The 20,774-nt window shown below is 38.4% G+C and overlaps 2 protein-coding genes and 1 non-coding gene across 7 annotated transcripts in view; 2 read left to right on the top strand and 1 right to left on the bottom strand.

Moving 5' to 3' along the window:
• LOC105278602 (E3 ubiquitin-protein ligase LRSAM1) overlaps nt 1–20,774 on the bottom strand; it is a 141,656-nt gene that overhangs the window by 41,799 nt on the left and 79,083 nt on the right. For all 5 annotated transcript variants that reach the window (XM_026968611.1, XM_026968612.1, XM_026968613.1 and 2 more), the window contains one exon: nt 16,174–16,417. In XM_026968611.1, the coding sequence (XP_026824412.1) occupies nt 16,174–16,417 (244 nt within the window). The remainder of the gene's footprint in view (nt 1–16,173; nt 16,418–20,774) is intronic.
• Nucleotides 821–3,021, top strand: LOC109610920. Its single transcript, XM_020031387.2, has one exon. It carries the CDS (start codon nt 1,860–1,862, stop codon nt 2,823–2,825), a length of 966 nt encoding a protein of 321 aa, XP_019886946.2. The 5' UTR covers nt 821–1,859; the 3' UTR covers nt 2,826–3,021.
• Trnap-cgg lies at nt 5,447–5,520 on the top strand. Its single transcript has one exon. It is a non-coding gene; the product is annotated as a tRNA-Ser (tRNA).

Here is a 20,774-nt window from a genome sequence, read left to right as displayed (position 1 = left end):
GTTTAGGAGATATGGAGGTTTTTAGTCGGAATTTGAGAAATCGACAAAAACGCTTTTTTGCTAGTTCCAGACTATAAAAGGTTTTAGCCGTCGCTCGTTGTTTATTAAAAAGTTATTAACAAAAAAAGTTTCGAAAATATAGTAGTTATTTTGAATATTGAAAGACATAAACGACGAATATGAACGAAGGAAGGAAAGTCATTTAACCTAACCTAACCTTACCTAACCTAATCTGGTTAGGTTATATTTTCCGAAAGTGGAACCCCGGACTTATACGCTCGTTTTCAGCCCGCTTCGCGGGAGGGGCGATGCCCCTCCCCCCCGCCGGGATCCGTGCCATGAACCAGGTGATCAAATCTGTACGGTGCAATCTGTTCCATCGGCTCCGGCGGGGGAGAGGAGTAAAGCCCCTTCCTCCCGCCCTCCCGCGAAGCGGGCTGAAAACGATCGTACGTGTCCGGGGTTCCAGTTTCGGAAAATATAACCTAACTCAAACTTATTTCTGATTTAATGCTAAAATTCCATCAAATATACTCTTTCGTAAACGTATATAGTATCGTAAAATTATGCTCTAGTCATTAAACTTTTTTGTTAATAATTTTTTAACAAACAACGAACGACAGGTGAAACCTAGTGCGGGTTATTCAGGAAGGTGACCTTGTAATATATGTCAAACTCAAGTCCTTGCTTCGCGTGGACAGTTGAAAAGTCGTGCAAAATCATTAAATTTCTTGTTTTAAAATAACTTTTTAATAAACAACGGGCGACGGTTAAAACTTTTTGAAGATCACTCAGGAGGACCTCTATAATATATGTCAAAGTCAAGGTCATCGGAACGGGCTCCGTTATTGTCAATATTTACCCTATATTGTTCTGAATAACGCGAAAATAGTCTGCAACTGGCAAAAAAGCGTTTTTGTCGATTTCTCAAATTCCAACTAAAAACCTCCATATCTCCTAAATTAAACCAGATAGCCACTTTCACCACTCTTTAAGTTTTGTTTGTAATGACCTGTAGATGAAGAATCCACGGTCAAAACCTGGCGCTCCGGAAATCGTAGTATCCCCAAACTAAAGTTAAGCTTGCAATGAAAAAACAAAATGATTTACATTAAAGTGTTTTTGCTTTATTTCGCATAATACTCCTTCACACACAGCACAATCAACATTTAAAAATATTCAAAACCTACTTTCAAGAAATTTAAAAACATTAAAGTGAAAAACTTTTAGGTAGCTTTATGCCATATCCGCTTTATTGTTTAGGTCTTGCCCTTCTAAATTTTTTTTATTTCGTCAACTTAAGACGGCATTGCGTAGTATAAGACTTGAAACGAAAATGTGAATAAATGGACATATATTTGATAAATTTATAAAATAACAATAAAATTAATGGTAAATATTGGACAATAACAGAGGCAGTCCCAATGACCTTGATCTTGATATATGTTGTCAAGGTCATCCTCTTGAGTGACCTTGAGGTTTTAGCCGTCGCTCGTTGTTTGTTAAAAAGTTATTAACCAAAGAAGTTTAATGGTATCACATGGGTTTTCGACTTTCCACACGAAGGTAGGTCCATCCCACATCGCTTCCTGCCTTCAACGCGGAACTACTTTCCATGCAAAGAGAAGTTCACCCCACACCACCCCCTGCCTTCAACGAGGAACTACTTTTCACGCGAAGGGAGGTCCATCCTACACCGCCCCCTGTCTTAAAAAATTTTTAATCTATATATACAGGGTGCGCCGTTAGAATCCGGACAAAATTGAATTTGAAGTTCCCGCTATATTAGAATTCAGGAGTAGGCGCTAGTTGGTGCTAAAAAAAGTTAGATATGTCAGTAAGACTTTCATAATTTCAAAATGGCCGAGCTCGTCAAGCCAAGCATGGAGTACGATAGAAGAGCGGCAATTATAGAAAGCCTTCGCGCCGGAAGAATGACAGCCGAAATTATAAAATTTTTTGGATACCCAAGATCGACGGTATACGATGTTGCGAAGAGATACGCAGTCTCAGAGGAGTCCGAGGAAGGCTCTTACACTCCGGCGAGGAAGAGACAGGCTAGGGAAAAATCAACAAGGACTCCAGAGATCATCCGAAGAGCCCAAGACATGATTTTGGAAGACCCAGGGACCTCGCTCCGGAAATTGGCCTCCGTCTTGGGGGTGAGCGAAACGATCGTCCGTCGGATCAGTAAAGAGGATCTCAAATATACCTCCTACGTCCTCAAGATCCGCCAGATGCTCTCTGAGGCCGCCAAGCTCAAAAGATTTGCCCGCTGCAATTTGCTTCTGTGCTCGTTAAAACACGAAGCTGCTGGCCGCATTAGGTTTTTCTCTGATGAGAAAATTTTCACCGTGGATGCCAAAGTGAACCGGAGGAACGACCGTTGGCTCGCCCACAACCCCGAGGACATCCCTGTGGTGGGCAAGACCAAGTTTCCGGCCAATATCCACGTCCTGAGCGTCGTCTCAAGTGAGGGCGATATCATGCCGCCGCACTTCTTCCAAAAGAGGGAAACGGTCACGAAGGAGGTGTATTTGAAGGTCCTGAGGACAGTGGTAAAGCCGTGGATGGAGACTGTGGCCTCTGGGAGGCCATACATATTTCAACAAGATGGCGCACCCGCTCACACGAGCCATTTAATCCAAAACTGGCTCTCAGATAACGTCGACATGTTTTGGTCGAAGGACTTCTGGTCTCCTAACAGTCCCGACTTAAATCCTCTGGACTACTACGTGTGGGGCGTAGTCGAGAGACACACCAATAAGTCCAGGCACCCCAACGTCACCTCCGTGCCGCTATCGAGACAGAGTTCACGGCTATGAACCGCGATCATTTGAAGACAGCGTGCTCGCGCTTTAGGGCGAGGATCGAGCAAGTGATAGAGGCGCAGGGCACCTATGGGTATCCCATTTTAAAAGTTGCACTCAAATTTCTCAGAAACACTGCGTTAAATCGAAAAATGTTTCAGACAAAAATTGTTTGGTTCGAAGGGGGACATAAGACGGCGTCATTGGTTTGACCTTGAGTGAACGTGTCAAGAACATGTGAAGGTCAACTTTGTTTTTTTAAATTGAAACCCCAACTTTTATTGCAGATTCTGATTCTCCATCGAAAAGTAAGTAACTTTTGTTTGAAACATTTTTTTTAACCCCCTCCTTATCCCGAAAACTCAGGTTCAACCTTTGGCGGACCAATGATAATACTCGCTTTATAACAGACACTGAAGTTGTTTTTAGTATTTACTGTTTACCATCAGCATGTGCGTGCGTGCGTGCGTGCGTGCGTGCATTTCCAGCCAACTAAGGCAAGATCGATCACAGATCCGGCCAGTTAAGGCAAGATCGATCACTGATCCGGCCAACTAAGGCAAGATCGATCACTGATCCGGCCAACTAAGGCAAGATCGATCCCTGATCCGGCCAACTAAGGCAACATCGATCACTGATCCGGCCAGTGAAGGCAAGACCGTCGTGGATCCATCCAGTGAAGGCAAGACCGTCATGGATCCGGCCAGTGAAGGCAAGACCGTCGTGGATCCGGCCAGTGAAGGCAAGATCACTGTCGAAAGCAAGGCCTTGATGAATTACTGTTTTACCTCATCAACTGTTCAAAAATGCCTCCATTATTTTCAATACATAGTTGTACTCGTCGTTCGAAGTTTTGAACAGTTGACAAAAGTATGTTTCTAGGGATATTTCTACAGTTATCAATTATCCGTTGCCTCATGTTTTCCCTAGTAGTCGGTTGTTCTGCGTACACGAAGTTTTTCAAGTAGCCCTATAGAAAACAATCTGGACTAGTTAGATCTGGAGATCTGGGGCACCACTCAACATATCCTCGAATTCCTATCCACTTTCTTGGAAATCGGCGATGTAAAAATTGTTGAACCCTTCTGCTCCTATGGGCTGGCGCGCCATTGTGTTGAGGCTACATACGTTGTCTTGTTTGCAGGTCAACATTCTCCAAAAGAATTGGCAATTCATGTCTTAGAAAATGTTAATAGTCGGTTGCATTGACGTTTCCCTCGAAAAAATACGGACCAATCAAATAGTCATTCACAACTGCACACCACACAACACTCCAGCGATGTTGATGGTCAACTTCACGATACCAATGTGGATTTTCTACGTACCAATAATGACTGTTGTGTCGGTTCAGTTGGCCGTTGTTGTGGAAAGTAGCTTCATTAGAGAATATTACATATCTAAACAAATCTGGATCATGAAGTATCATCGTTTGGGCCCAATTGCAGAATGCTAGCCTTCGTTGGAAATCATTAGGCATTAAGCACTGAGTTAAAGTTATGTGGTAAGGATGGAAACCGTGGAGAGCTATAATTCTTTGAATCGTGGATTTTGGAATACCTGATTGTCTTTCAATTTGTCGCACAGAAATATGGGGATTTAGATTTAGCATAGCCAACACAACAAGAACTTGTGGATCATCTCGTTCAATTATACGACGACGTTGTCGGTTTATAGGAGGACGCTGTCTGTCACCCTTTCAATTCTGGCAATCACTACATTAGCTGGATGCTGATATCTGTTAGGAAAGCGTTGACGATACAATTGTGCTGCTGCACGGTAATTACCACGGCATTTTCCGAGAACTAGAAGAATGTCAACAATTTCATTTCGTGTGTAATCTGGCATTTTGCAAATTAATAAAAGAGAAAAAAATTTTAGAATTACTATTTTTGAATGAATACCTGAACACCAGACTACTCAAAAAATCATTCACAGCGCGAGAAGCGGCTCCGTCAAATCGAAAGCCTCGCACAAAAGCGCTATACTTGAGCAGCAATCACACTATTGACGAGATTTGCTGGTATTTACGGATACACAAAGCGGAAACTCAAAGTTGCAGCGCTGCGTATCCGCCGAGCTGGGCCTCGCTCGAAACTGGTCCGACGAAAACATTTCCAGTCTGATACTCCGTTTCGGACGTCGAACAACATCGAGCTCGAGATGGCGCACTTACATTTTTCCCGTGGTTATCCACGAAGCGGATTTCAATTACGCGTATTTTAATTTTAATCGGAGAACGACTTCTCGAGTGCGGCTAGAGCGGCACCTTTAATCGACGTTTAATTAGCGCCACGCATGTCGCCATCGCTTCTTCAGCGAAGCAGATGCCGCACACGTGAGAATTATTGATTTACCGTGCGTTTCCGTAAATTCTCCGACGCGTTTGCAGCTGAGCGAGGCTCAGCTCGGCGAATACGCAGCGCTGCAACTTTGAGTTTCTGCTTTGTGTATCCGTAAATACCAGCAGGTTAATAGTTCTGGATAATAATTCTGTCTGTCCATCAGACGTTGCCAGTGTCCGCGATGATATATTACGTTAAATTAAAATTACCTGGCGAATATCTATACTTGTTATTGACACACACCGCGCGTACAAGGTGTTTATATCGTTCGTTGTGAGAAGATATCATCATATGCCCCAAGTGGTCGAGTTGGTTAAGACGCCCGCACGGAATGAGGGAGGTCCCAGGTTCGAACCCTGGCGTGGGGTGGTATTTTTTCACAACGAAATACTATTAATTACAAATTCTTCATTAACCATGGAGTATTTTCATCTAATTATTTCCGTAAAAGAGATCACTACGTTATAAAGTCTAACGATATGTTGGCACGTAGTCGGGGGTAGGGAGGTAGGGGAGTAAAAAAGTAGCTGCAGTATGTCCAACGAATTGTTGGCTTGCAGCTATCATAATAAAAATTCTGTCCGTCCATCAGACGTTGCCAGTGTCGGCGATGATATTACGTTGAATTAAAATTACCTGGCGAATATTTCTATAATATATGTTAAGGTCAAGTTCTTACTTCGTGTGGATAGTTGAAAATTTGTGCAAAATCATTAACCTTCTTTTGTTAATAACTTTTTGATAAATAATGAGCGACGGCTAAAACTTTCTGCAGATCACTCAGGAGGATGACCTGGACAACATATGTCAAGGTTAAGGTCATTGGGGCTGCCTCCGTTATTATCAATATTTACCAGTTATTAACAAACAAAAGTTAATAGCTTTGCTTGCGTTTTCAACTGCTCACGCTAAGTGAAGACCTTAACATATATTATAGAGTTCGTGAGTAATCTGTAGATTTTAACCGTCGCTCGTTGTCTATTAAAAAGTTATTAACCAAAAACGTTTAATGATTTTGCTCGAATTTTCAGTTGTCTACGCGAAAGGAAGAGTTATGGGTTGAGTTAGGTTAAGTTAAGTTATGTTAAATTTTTGCGGCGCGGAGGTGCAGAGGGAAGAGCATCGTCTACTGTTTACATTTATTTCACAAAATGAAATTATAAAATAATAGTTATATTTATTGATCATGTTCTATTCAATATAATACAACACAATGATAAAAATAATGGCATCACGTCCGGTTGATGATCCAACACAAAAATTATGACAATGGTCGTATTATTAATGGTAATATAACAATAATGAATACTATGATAATCATAATATCAGTATTATACTGAAAGTTGCAAATATGCTAAATATACTCTTATGTAATAAATATACAGGGTCCGGCAAAAGTATGGAAATCTCTAAATTTTACGAAGACTATGCATTTTAGAAAATATTGCTTTAGACAAAAGTTGTATGGTTTCAAATAGCGCATTACACAGCAATATCAGTATGACCTTGAAGAGTGTTGTCAAAGTCATATGAAGGTCATCTTCAATTTCTTAAATGGAACTCCTCATTTTTTTATTGCATATTCTTGTAGCTTATCTCGAGAGTTTTCCAAAACACTATAATATAACCTTTTTTCATGAAGTACTTTTCGAGTTATAGAGCTTGAAAGTTACGGTATCGCCGGCATCAGCATTATTTAAAGTAATAATCAGGAGGAATTGAATTCCTTTCTGAGGGTCCAATAGAAGCTTCCAACGATCCAATTGCCCTCTCTTCCCCTCCCCTTTCCCTCCCCCTCCCTCTGACTCCCTTATCGATACTCCCACGGGGTATAAAATGCAAACGCCATAGTGTAGAGTGTTATTTTCTCGCGCATAATCATTCAGATATGGTGATAGCGTTCAGAGCAGAGCACTCTCCGCTTCTGCTGAGAACTTTTGTCTTCTTAGATCGGAAATTAATAAATTAAATATTAATCGTTTGACTAAAAACATGGCTAACGAATTGTCGGAGCGTTACAGAATCACTATCCTCATGATGCGCGGATGGGGTGATAATGAACGATTGTTAACTGAAGTAGTTCGATTTTTTATGAGACTTTTCCGAATCGTCAAATTAATAAATCCACTGTTTCGAAAACAATACAGTGTTTTCAAGAAACTGGTAGTGTAAATAATCGCTCTAGATCAGGCAGTTCATTATCTGCAAGTAATGAGAATAAACAACTTGATGTTCTGTAGAGTTTTATTGAAAATCCCCATATGTCTCTTAGTGGAGCAGCTCAAGTTCACGACATTGCTCCCAGGTCCATTCACAGAATTATACGAAAAAATAAATTATATCCGTACAAACTGCAGTATGTTCAAGAGTTGGAAGATGGAGATAATCAGCTTCGTTTGTGCTGATATATTTATAAACAGGGCGTCCCATTTTAATTGCTGACATCAAACACCTTTTTTATTTTTGATTGTAGACCAAAAAGTTTCAGACAAAAGTTGTATGGCTTCGAGGAAGCAAGATGATGATATTATCAATTTAATTGTAGATGGCACCACTTTAGAGATTTTATCATGGCGACCATTTTTTTAAACGGAATTCGATTTTTTTCTCGAAATATAATTTGTAGTCGACAATGAGACGAATACAATGGTTTTTTGTTTTTTGCAATTGGATCATTTTTCAGTGAGTTACAGCGTTCCAAAATATAATATTTTATAATTTAAGTAAAAAGCTTCCACCCCCATACAGTGTGCGTATTTTGTGACTCCAAACTACCCTCCACCTGTGTGCGTGTGTGTGTGTACGCGCGCGCGTGTGCGTCAACTCGTGCCGCGCTCTTTAGTTACGAACATTTGTTGACGCGTTGCTAGCGCGCGAGCGGTAGGGGGGCAGCAACAGGCGTGAGTCGTGCGATACGGCCGAAAGTTGCATTTAGACGGCACTACTGATCTATCGTATCGCACTACGATTATGACGAACGAAATTGCGTCGTGAAAGACCTGGAATTGAATGAAATCATACTCGATTTGGTTTCTTCTCCTTTAGCTACATACTCTTTCTGATTACTTGTGTAATTTTTTCAGAGAAATTGGTTCAAGATACAATTGAAGTGTCACGCAAAAATCGTGGTAATACTATTGTTACGTCCAAACCACGTACCTCTCGCATAAGAACGCGAGTCGAGCCGAGCAAGTTATCGGGAGGAAGGTCAGCGGTTGAAGGCCACTCTTACACTTTTTCCGAAAGGAGGTCTGCTCGTTGGTCCTTTTTATGTAAAGGAAATGAATCCATATTACAAGGGACAGGACCTCGTGCGATTAATTGAGGAGGGGACGAGGTAAATAAATTAAACGATAGTTACCGTAAACACAAAAAGAAAACTTTTATTTAAAATAATCAAAAGAAATAATAACTCATATACAGGGTGATTCAAAACAACTTCATGTCCTTGAAATGTCGTATTCCTGGTTGAATTCTGAGACGATTTTTCCTTTACCAAAATTTTCTCCGAAGCTTAGTTTTTGAATTATAAAAAGAAATAATTGTCGAATAACAGGCTGCGCGTGAGAGGCAGACAGGGGCTGCGCGCGGTGCGACTCACAGCGGCGCTTACGCGGGACGCTCAGCTGATCGCTACATATGATCTCATAATTCTCTCTCATGATTCTCTCACTCACTCACTCACTCTTTGTTTTTATAATTGAAAAACTAAGCTTCAGGGACCATTTGGAAAAGAGAAAGTCTCAGAATTGAGTCAGGAATACGATATTTCTCTCACTCACTTACCTTGTAGAGAATGACTTCGTGTTGTTGTAGTTCCTTGGAAAAGACGAACCGATCATAATCAATATTTTATTCTTCCACACACAAATTTTACGCAAATATTCAATCACAGTTTCGAGACACTGAGAGTTCACAGCAGAGTAATTAATCGAAAGTTGTTTTTATAAACTATTACGTTTCACACATCTTACGTTTCACTCACTCGATCAATGAAATGAGAAATATATTAATGACTCTCAATCACTCTCCGACTAAAAATCACTCACAAGAAAGAAAGAAACACGCAACACAACACAACGCACGGTACACATGTTTCTAACCTCAACACATGTTTACGCGGTGACAGGAAGCAGTCGACTGATTTTTTATTATGATTGTACTAGCGTTGTCGAACTTGTGATCAGTTGAGGCCTCAGTATTCAGATCGTGGTAATTCGAAAAGTATAAAACGTATAATGCCGTATGATGTTCGTTTTGAGTTTAATTAAAATAAAGTGTTTTTAAAATATTTAATATTTTATTACACTTTATTATTTAAAAGCAATCGTAATATGAAAAAATTTGAATTAAAACTCTTGTAACTTTTTCTTACATTTTGATAAACGTAAGATATTCGACGTAAAAAATATTGGTCGCCCTGAAAAGGGCGAATTATTTTTGATCGTCCTAAATAGGACGAATTGTTTTTGGTCGTCCTGAAAAGAACGGATTGTGATTCTCTTTTACAAGAGATGTTTAAAATGGCCCCCGTCCATTCTAATGCAGGCCCTCATCCGTCGTAACAAATTTCTTTGCACGTTTTCCATCACGTCGTCTTCGATGGTCCATATGGCTTCCCGCAATCTTCCTTTCAAATCTTCTAGGCTTTCGGGATGCGTTTTATAAATCATCTCTTTGCAATGACCCCAAAGGAAGAAGTCCAGTTAAAATGTCTGGAAGGAATAATTGGACCTAGGATTTCAGTTCCAAAAATTCCACTCCAGACATTCATTTTCCAACGAGTCTGGAAGTTCCTGACTCGTGTACCGCCGGGATTTTCCTCGCTCCATAAGTGCATGTTGTGCGAATTAAATACCCCTTCTCGTGTAAATAGCGATTCATCGCTAAATATCACACGAGAAGGGAATGTGGGATCTTGTTCTGTTCTTCTTATAAAATCTTCGCAGAACCTTCTTCTCAGAGGATAATCTTCTGGTTGTAAATGCTGCACGCGGGTGTAATGAAACGCGATCAATTCAACGACAGAATAGGGATTTTATATATATATATATATATATATATATATATATATATTCTGTCGTTGAAGATCGTATAAATAGGATGAAGCGATCGATACTGCAATCAATAATCCCTTGATTATTAGAAGAACGACATTAGAAGAAGCATTAGGAGAACGACATGGCAGCATACACATACGAAGAATACTACGATATGCTGATGGCACTCGGCGAATGCAACGGGCAGCATAACGTTGCTGCAAGAAGATACGTCGAATTATACCCAAATAGACCAAGACATCCATCGACCCGTGTCATACTTGGTGCAGCGCAAAGGTTGTATGAAACAGGGAATGTCCTGCCGAACAAACACGACACAGGGAGAGATCGTCGCGCAAGAAATTTGCGTAATACGGAGACAGTTGTTCGCGCAGTCGAGCAAATCCCGAAACAAGTATTCGGATCATTGATCGAGAACACAATTTAGCATATTCAACCGTACAGAGGATCTTAAAAGAAGAAAAGCTGCACGCGTTTCATTACACCCGCGTGCAGCATTTATAACCAGAAGATTATCCTCTGAGAAGAAGGTTCTGCGAAGATTTTATAAGAAGAACAGAACAAGATCCCACATTCCCTTCTCGTGTGATATTTAGCGATGAATCGCTATTTACACGAGAAGGGGTATTTAATTCGCACAACATGCACTTATGGAGCGAGGAAAATCCCGGCGGTACACGAGTCAGGAACTTCCAGACTCGTTGGAAAATGAATGTCTGGAGTGGAATTTTTGGAACTGAAATCCTAGGTCCAATTATTCCTTCCAGACATTTTAACTGGACTTCTTCCTTTGGGGTCATTGCAAAGAGATGATTTATAAAACGCATCCCGAAAGCCTAGAAGATTTGAAAGGAAGATTGCGGGAAGCCATATGGACCATCGAAGACGACGTGATGGAAAACGTGCAAAGAAATTTGTTACGACGGATGAGGGCCTGCATTAGAATGGACGGGGGCCATTTTGAACATCTCTTGTAAAAGAGAATCACAATCCGTTCTTTTCAGGACGACCAAAAACAATTCGTCCTATTTAGGACGATCAAAAATAATTCGCCCTTTTCAGGGCGACCAATATTTTTTACGTCGAATATCTTACGTTTATCAAAATGTAAGAAAAAGTTACAAGAGTTTTAATTCAAATTTTTTCATATTACGATTGCTTTTAAATAATAAAGTGTAATAAAATATTAAATATTTTAAAAACACTTTATTTTAATTAAACTCAAAACGAACATCATACGGCATTATACGTTTTATACTTTTCGAATTACCACGATCTGAATACTGAGGCCTCAACTGATCACAAGTTCGACAACGCTAGTACAATCATAATAAAAAATCAGTCGACTGCTTCCTGTCACCGCGTAAACATGTGTTGAGGTTAGAAACATGTTGTGTACCGTGCGTTGTGTTGTGTTGCGTGTTTCTTTCTTTCTTGTGAGTGATTTTTAGTCGGAGAGTGATTGAGAGTCATTAATATATTTCTCATTTCATTGATCGAGTGAGTGAAACGTAAGATGTGTGAAACGTAATAGTTTATAAAAACAACTTTCGATTAATTACTCTGCTGTGAACTCTCAGTGTCTCGAAACTGTGATTGAATATTTGCGTAAAATTTGTGTGTGGAAGAATAAAATATTGATTATGATCGGTTCGTCTTTTCCAAGGAACTACAACAACACGAAGTCATTCTCTACAAGGTAAGTGAGTGAGAGAAATATCGTATTCCTGACTCAATTCTGAGACTTTCTCTTTTCCAAATGGTCCCTGAAGCTTAGTTTTTCAATTATAAAAACAAAGAGTGAGTGAGTGAGTGAGAGAATCATGAGAGAGAATTATGAGATCATATGTAGCGATCAGCTGAGCGTCCCGCGTAAGCGCCGCTGTGAGTCGCACCGCGCGCAGCCCCTGTCTGCCTCTCACGCGCAGCCTGTTATTCGACAATTATTTCTTTTTATAATTCAAAAACTAAGCTTCGGAGAAAATTTTGGTAAAGGAAAAATCGTCTCAGAATTCAACCAGGAATACGACATTTCAAGGACATGAAGTTGTTTTGAATCATCCTGTATATATAATAAATCATTTGCTAAATAAAAATGTAATTCTTCAAACCTTAAAAATTATATATAATTAAATCAAATTTACAATACAATGGAAATATAACTGTATGTTAAGTGTGACATTTAATGATCGGCCTGCTAAGACTCTTCGGAGTCGGTTGTGTTGTTTACAGGTGGGGAAAGGGTTGATGGTGCATCAGAAGAAAAAGGTGGAAGATGTGAAAAGAGTGGAAAATCGGTAGGGGATAAATTCTGACTGGGATGGTCAGCAAAGGCTTCAATATCCTCTAACGGGATAGGAGAAGGAGACCGCGATATATTATGTGCGGGGGAGTGTTGAGATAATTCATCAAACGGGATAGACGAATAGGACGGAGATGAAGGTGGAGGGAATATGTCGGTATCGGTCAGGAAGACCTCTATCTCTTGCAAAAAATCTTCGACTTCCTCATCTAAGGTCACTTCTGGTGTTAATTGCGGCGGTGATAGACGATACAACGGAATGTTAATTTCGCAGGGTGGCACTAGATGAGTCAAAGAGTGGCAAGGTGTAATTAAAAGGGAAAAACAAAGGAAAGGCACAAATAAAAACAATATCAACCAGTCGCAAAAGAAAAGAAAAGGAACGAATGAAATCAATTAATTAAACTTACTTTTGAAATTGTCCAAAAAGATGTTGCAAATCGAGAGTAAAAGTGCGATGCACTGAAGCTACTCCAATTCAATGAGAATAGGCTAACTAAGGCGGTACACAGAGCTTTTTCCAATTCAACGATGAGACTGGTCTGATGTTGGAACTCACTGACTCTGATTTTAAACCGATGACTTAAAAATCTACTCTCGAAATATTAAATAAAGACTGATGCGTCTGGTCGTTGTGATTGAAAACTAAAAAATGCCCCAGAGCGGTTTCTCTGCCCTTTTTATAAGGTAGGAAAAATCGTGTAGGAGGGGATTCTTCTAGAACATTCGATGAGGGAAAACGCCCGAAGTTAGGTAACGGGACGACACGTGTAGCTGAAATCGAAGGGCCACCTTTGGACCTTGATAAGTGGCCGAGAGCGTGATCATGGTCATGGTGACGAAATGCACGTGTTCACGACCAAGGTGACCCAACAGTCGTGGTGATAAGGTAGATGATGCGCTAACGTTCAGGGTTGCTGCAAGAAATGTTTGTTTAATGATCACGCGACGAGCACATGTACTGCGTGCCTTACGGTTCCGGTAAGGTTCCCGCTTGATATCGTGTGTCGGAAAAAAATAAAATTCAATTAAAATTGTGCAACAACCGTGAGTGTCTTGGCTCTATAATGCATGAGTGATAAGTAACACGCGGTAATTACTAAACGAATGTAACTCTATTATCTATTTCTTACGAAAGCAAGGGACCGTGGAGTCTGGACGTAACACTATGGAGAATTATTAACTAAATGAAATTCTTGATATTTTGCTAGTTCTTGGCGAAAGTGGATACAATTATTCCAGAGCGTCACAACTTTACCGTGCTCGTTTTCCACAACGAAGACATCCTGACCGCAGAACGATCTGTCGTATCGAACAAAGATTACAACTAAAGAACTTTCATCGTGAGAGACCTCGACTGAATCGTGCTGAAATTAATCGAATAGATGATCGAACAATGGCTGTATTGGTTGCTGTTCATGTTAATCCTCAGATTAGCTTACGACAAATCGAGCAGGAAGTAGGAGTATCCCGAAATACTGCGCAAAGAGTTTTGAAATTTTTCAAGTTCCACCCATCCCAAATAGCACCAAGTCGACTGTTAGTTGACTGTCAGTCGGCAGAAGAAGTCTAAAGTCCACTTTAAAAAGTCGAAGTCAGGCTGAATGTCAACTTATAGTCAGCTAATAGTCGACAAATGACTCGACTATAGTCGTCTATCAGTCAGCCAAAAGTGGACTTATAAGTTGACTTTATGGCAATTAGAAGTCGACTTTCGAAAATAGTCGACCTTAGGTCGACTTTCAGTCTATAATTAAAGTCGACAATAAACCATCCAACAAATAGTTGACTAAATGTCGACTTAAAAAGTTGACTTCAAGTTGACTGAAAAATGCCGACTATCACCCGGCAAACAGTCATTTGTGCTGTGTGGGATATCACGTCATGCTAGTGCAAGAACTAAATGATAATAACAGGTTCCGTCGAATGAGATTCTGTGAGTGGGCGTTACATCAAATTGAACAAGAGCCAAACTTTCTTAATTTCGTCCTTTTCAGTGATGAAGCCACATTTCATAACAATGCGCAAGTTAATCGTCATAATTGCCACTATTGGTCACCAGAAAATCCTCATTGGGTACGCCTACTGAATCACCAAAATCACTGGTCTGTAAACGTATGGTGTGGTATTGTAGACGGGAATATTATAGATTCTTATTTTTTTGAATAAACAGTTACAGGTGACACGTATTTTTATTTTCTGCAAAATATTCTACCTTTATTGTTAGAAGACTTGCCACTAAACGTAAGGCAACAATTATACTTTCAGCAGGATGGAGCTCCACCATATTATGCTGCTATTGTGAGAGAACACCTCAATACAACATTTCCATAGCGCTGGATTGATCGTGGAGGTTCAATTCAATGGCCGCCTAAATCACCTGACCTTACTTCACCAGATTTCTTCTTATGGGGTTATCTTAAGAACATCGTATACCATGAGCCCCCAACAACACAGAATGATATGAGAAATCGTATCAGGGATGCCTGCAGAAGTATACCACGAAATGTTCTCCTTTCTACGATAAGGGATTTTGAAAAAAAAATAAGATTATGTCAACAGCAGAATGGTGGGCACTTTGAATAGTTCCTGATGAACCTTTTGCCGATTGCTCGAAAAGATGACCTTATTATCTTATAATATACAATCAAGTCCTCAAGTGCATGTCCTCACTTCGCGTGGACAGTCGTAAACGCACGCGAAAATATTAAACTTCTTTTGTTAACTTTTTAATAAACAATGACCGCCGGATAAAATCTTCTGAAGGTCACTCAGGAGGATGACCTCTATAATGTATGTCAAAGTCAAGATCAACGGCGCTGTGTTCCTAATCTAAATAAGTACTAACACTAACGAAAATTGCTCATTTTTAAGTCGATCTGGCATTAATCTAGATGTTCAGATTATGTATTTGAAGTGTGAGTTATAATATCCTCCAACACAAGTAACACAAGTTTTTCACAGTGAATATTATTTATTCAAATAGCTTCTAATTAGGTGAGATTTCTAGCATTGGAAAAATAGCTGTATTGTAAAACTGACGAATCCCATTGGCGCGCAGTTACTTATGTTGGAGGATGTTATAACTTGATAGACATAAACTGAACATCTAGATTAATGCCAGATATGATCGACTTAAAAATTGGCAATTTTCGTTAATAATGTACTGGCGAAAGTAATAATTCTATATTACTAAACCTTTTTCACGTGCAACAGCGTTTATCAATAAGTTACCGATAGAAAACAGAAAATACTGTAATTGTAACTATAACAGTAACATTACAAATAACGAGTTACCTTTTAACTCTAAAAGTTTCAAATAATTTCTAGTAAAAAGTTTTTGTTGGTTATGCTCTTGTTAAAGTAGCTATAGTTGATAACATACTCAAATAAATTCTCAAAGAAATTTTCTTGAAGACCAAGCTTTATATGAAATGATTTTTTTACTTTTCATTTTCACATAAATAATTATTCTCCTTCCTCTGTCCTCAGATCCGTCAATCAGATTTTCATTTTTGATGATATTTATTGAAATTAGAATATAAATTTAAAGGAAATATTTTTTCTTGTTATTAAAGTAAATTATTATGTCAGTTTCAATTAAATTATTTTGTCAGTTAAATTGTAACTTTTATTATTGTTAACATAAAATTACTTACGAGTTGTTGATCGATCTCCAATTTCCTTTTCTTAAGTTCGATATTCGTAAGCGCGGCTAATTGCGACTGTACTAGATTTACTTGCTGAATAATGCTCCAGAAACGTGTATCGCTTCGCTCCAATAAAGCAGTGACCACCGCTTTTTGCAAAATTTCATCTTGTCGCAATCTCTCAATGAGATTTTGTCTATTCTTTTCGTGATCATGCACTATTTGTACTAAGTAATCGTTGTTTCTCATCTCCCTAAAGATAAAACACATCTCTCATTTTCAGAATCTTGTTTTTTTTCTTATATTAATATACATAGTGAATAGTAAATTCAGCTACTCGCACTACACAGCTCTAGAGCACACTAAAGCTTGCTGTACATGAAGATGCGTAATGTAAATGTGTAATATATGTATAGATATCGTGAATAGTTAAGAATATTTAAATATTTAATACTGTCAATTATTCCTTATGAAAAATTGATTCGAAAAGTCCTGAACTATTTTTTTCTGTGATGCTTAATAGATATTCTTAAGTAAAGTCCAGTCAATTAGCACCGTCCTTTAGGAGTGTACACGTCTGTGAGTCACACAGATTGTCTTAGCAGCGTGAACGCAGCGTTGTGACAGCGCAGAATGGCGATAAAGTATTTACGCACACTACAAGGCGCGCGACTCATAGTGTAGTCTAAAGGACGGCGCTGATTGGCTAAACTTTACTTAAGAATATCTCTTTCATTAAGCATTTCAGAAAAAAATTTAGGACTTTTCGACTCAACTTTCCATAAGAAATAACACTATTAGTGAGTGCGAGATAAGAAACTCTGTATAATACTCTGTATAATATAGTTATATAGCTCTTACATAATAGACGTTATTCGAAAAAAAATTACAAATTATTTCAAACGATTTAATGTATAAGTATTAAGTACTTATTAGATATGTAAATATTAAGAAATTAATTCGGTACTTTTATCTTCAATCAAACATAACTCCGCTTTAAATTCAAATATCTTTCCGCCGTTTAATGCATTTGAACTGTCAATCTTAAGGTTTAAAATAAGCAATATAGCTTGGCGAAAACAACATAACCTCACAAAATAGTATCGAACACAATGGTATTCGACAAGCAGCATATCAGATATTACATTCTTTTTGTTTTCCAATTGAAAAAATGCTACTGAGGCTGCATATAGGTATGATTTGTTTAATTTTGAGGGAAGGTACTATAGTGTTTACGATCTGTAAACAATAAAAATATAAAAAATTTCGGAGTAATGATTTTTATCTGATAATGAACAATATCTCGGCACGCCGAAAAAATTTGAAGAACTTGAGCAATTGTTAAATAAAAATTCCGCTCACAATCAGACTCAAGATGAGCTTACATTACTAGGAGTAACTCGCACATCAATTTCCATTCGCTTAAATAAGCTGGGAAAAATTCGAGAATTGGCTGAGAGACCTTCCGCACTAACTCAGCCTGGAGAACAAGCAGAAGTTTGACACAGTAATATTCTTGCTAACAAAATACAAAATGAAGGATTTTTTTGTACAAAATCATTATTGATAAAAGGCGAGGAATGTATAGTATGCATAGTCGAAAATCCTTGCGTCCCTCTGTCTGATCTGCCTGATGCATGCCGTAAAATCATAAAATAATTCCCAAACTAAGGACAATTTTTGATAGCTGTCAAAACCGGTTCTGGCAGCGGAGCTATACGATTTAATATTTCTACTTTAACACTATATCATCGGACAGATATCAGAGTTTCCGGTATATTTTACAGATTTTAAGAATATAAAAATATTATTTTTGTGAGGAAAAAGTGAAAAATGAAAATATGGGACGCAAGAATTTTCAACTATGGCTGCGTTCCGTTATTCACTGCCAGTACTGAAAATCTATAGTTCACGTGACATAAACTATAGATTTTCAGTACTGGCAGTGAATACTGGAACGCAGCCTATGTCATTCTTCGCCTATGACGTCATAAAATCAAGATAGCAGATTGGAGAGAGCTGACCCTTAATGCTAAATATTATAATAACTGATTCATTTGAGCGACGAAGTAGATGAGAAAAGACCGTTTACTGGCCATGTAATGAGGTCATCTTGCAGCACGATAACGCTCGATAGCACGTAGCTAAAGGGACGAAAGACATTATTTATTCGTTGGGCTAGGAAGTTCTCTCTCATGCGGATTATTCACTGAATCTAGTCCCTTCAGATTACAATCTATTGCGATCGCTCTAACACCATTTAACTGATATATGTATACTTTAAACGTGTGAAAGAAGTCTGAAAATGCATCGATTATTTCATAGACTCAAAATTGTCATATTTTCTTCGAGAGGAGATTTGTCGGCTGCCTGATAAATGGAAAAAAATTTTGAAAATGATAGCGAATATTTTAAAGATTGATATGTTTATTATCTTTGTGTAAATAAAGATTCAATTTATTCCAAACAAGCACTGAATTAATTTCCGTACCTTATTGTAATTTATTGATTTATGCGCTTTTTTACGATTTCAACCTCTATAACATTTCTCATATAGAAAAAATGAATAATTCACAAATTATATACAGGGTGTCCCATTTTAAATAATACATTAAGATTTCTCGAAAAATATGGTAGATACAGAAAAATGTTTCAGACAAAAGTTGTATGGCTTCGAGGGGGCAAGATGATGATATTATCAATTTAATTGTAGATGGCGCCACTTTAGAGATTTTATCATGGCGACCATTTTTTAAAATGGAAGTCGATTTTTTCTCAAAATAGAAGTTGTAGCTGACAATGAGATGAATACAACGGTTTTTTGTTTTTTGAAATTGGACCATTTTTCAGTGAGTTACAGTGTTCCATATTTAATTCCACATGCTACGACTCACGCTCTCAGAGAGATTAGAATAATCCGGCAATGCGAACTACGTGTCAATAATTACAGTTTTTGAGAACCATGCTCTGCTACCATGTTGATGATTCAGGATGAAGAAATTACACTTATGAAAGTATCAACATAAATATTTATTTGTAATATGATTGACACACAAAAGTATTGCAGGAGACTTGACTCGACTGGACAAAAGGCGCATAAACAAGACAAAGGGCGACAAGTAACGAAAGCAGCAATGTTGCTAACTCAAAAAAATTATTACAATAATACCAACTTAAAATAAATGAACAATAATGAACACTAATCATTCAAATGGTAACTTAAAAATTTGCAAACTATAAAATTTAATAGCTTTACTTCAACAATCATTATCTGAGAATACCTTTGCTACTTTTCTCTTAATATATGGAATACATTCAATTATATCTTTAGTTCTATTAATAATATTTCTTTCGCCGCAATATGGTTAACATTGCAGCGTTAAGAACATCATACATATGACAAGTAGACAGTAAGCAAACAGTGTCAGACGGCAAATTATCAATATAATCACATAATTCATGTAATCTTGCTTCAAAAGTCTCACTTTTAAAAGATATTAACAGCGTGATAACGCGGAGTGTAATTCCAATTGTTATTGCATTTATAATTGTCATTGTTACTGTATTGTTAACAATCCGGAAATAGCACGTTAATAAATTTAAGGTCTCAGTGCTAATGCTGAAGACTGTAACTTTCGAGTCTCATAACTCGGAAAGTACTTCCAGAAAATGAACTTCACTATATATAGTGTTTTGAAATTGTTCATTCCAGACTCTTTGGCCGAAGTATTCATGCCGATTACTTCCTGTCAGTGGATTCCACGAGAACGAGTGTGTGCGATTTTGTTCCATCTTTTTTCTCGCACGTGTTCTAGAATGTGCGCGATACCAGAACATTACAAGGATAGTGCCTTGTTTTTGTCTCATCGGTAAAAACGTAAGATAAACATTCCGATCACGCTCGTTGGAGCTAGGTCTCTGGTTTCGTACCATTGTCGGATCTTTGTTTACTGTCGTCTGCCACGCGCGCTCTGCATTACATTTCACCGCAGATTTTTTTGGAAGGTTCCATAGAAGTCCATATTGTTGATCCATCTGATCAGTATGCCTGATTACAATTCTAATGAGATTGTCGACATACTTCTAGTGCTTGGTGAATGCAGAGATAACTATCGCAGAGCTGCAGCTTTGTATCATCAGAGGTTTCCTAGAAGGAGGCATCACCCAAATGATAGTATGATTCGCATAACAGAGCATCGTGAACGTCGCAGAATTCGGAGACGAAATAGACAACGCAGAGATCTTAATAATATTGAAAATGTGCGTATCATTGCCGTATTAGGGATGGTTACTATGAACCCACATGTGAGCACTCGACAAATAGAGAGCGAGTTAGGCATTCCAAGAAACACAGCTTCCAGGTTACTACGATCTTTAAAGTATCACCCTTACCATGTAATTCTCACACAGACACTGTCTGATAATGACATGATGCGTAGAGTCGAATTTTGTAGATGGTCGCGAGAAATGTTGCGAGACGACCCAAATTTCTTTAGATATGTCTTGTTTAGTGATGAAGCAACATTTCACAATACTGGACAGCTAAACAGACATAATTGCCACTATTGGTCGGAAGAAAACCCACGATGGTTTCGGCAGGTTGCACATCA

This window comes from Ooceraea biroi, chromosome 3, assembly GCF_003672135.1.
Source record: "Ooceraea biroi isolate clonal line C1 chromosome 3, Obir_v5.4, whole genome shotgun sequence".
In the NCBI taxonomy this organism is placed as follows: Eukaryota; Metazoa; Arthropoda; class Insecta; order Hymenoptera; family Formicidae; genus Ooceraea; species Ooceraea biroi.
The sequence above is the reverse complement of the archived record's forward strand: the minus strand, read 5'-3'. Positions and strand labels throughout refer to the sequence as shown.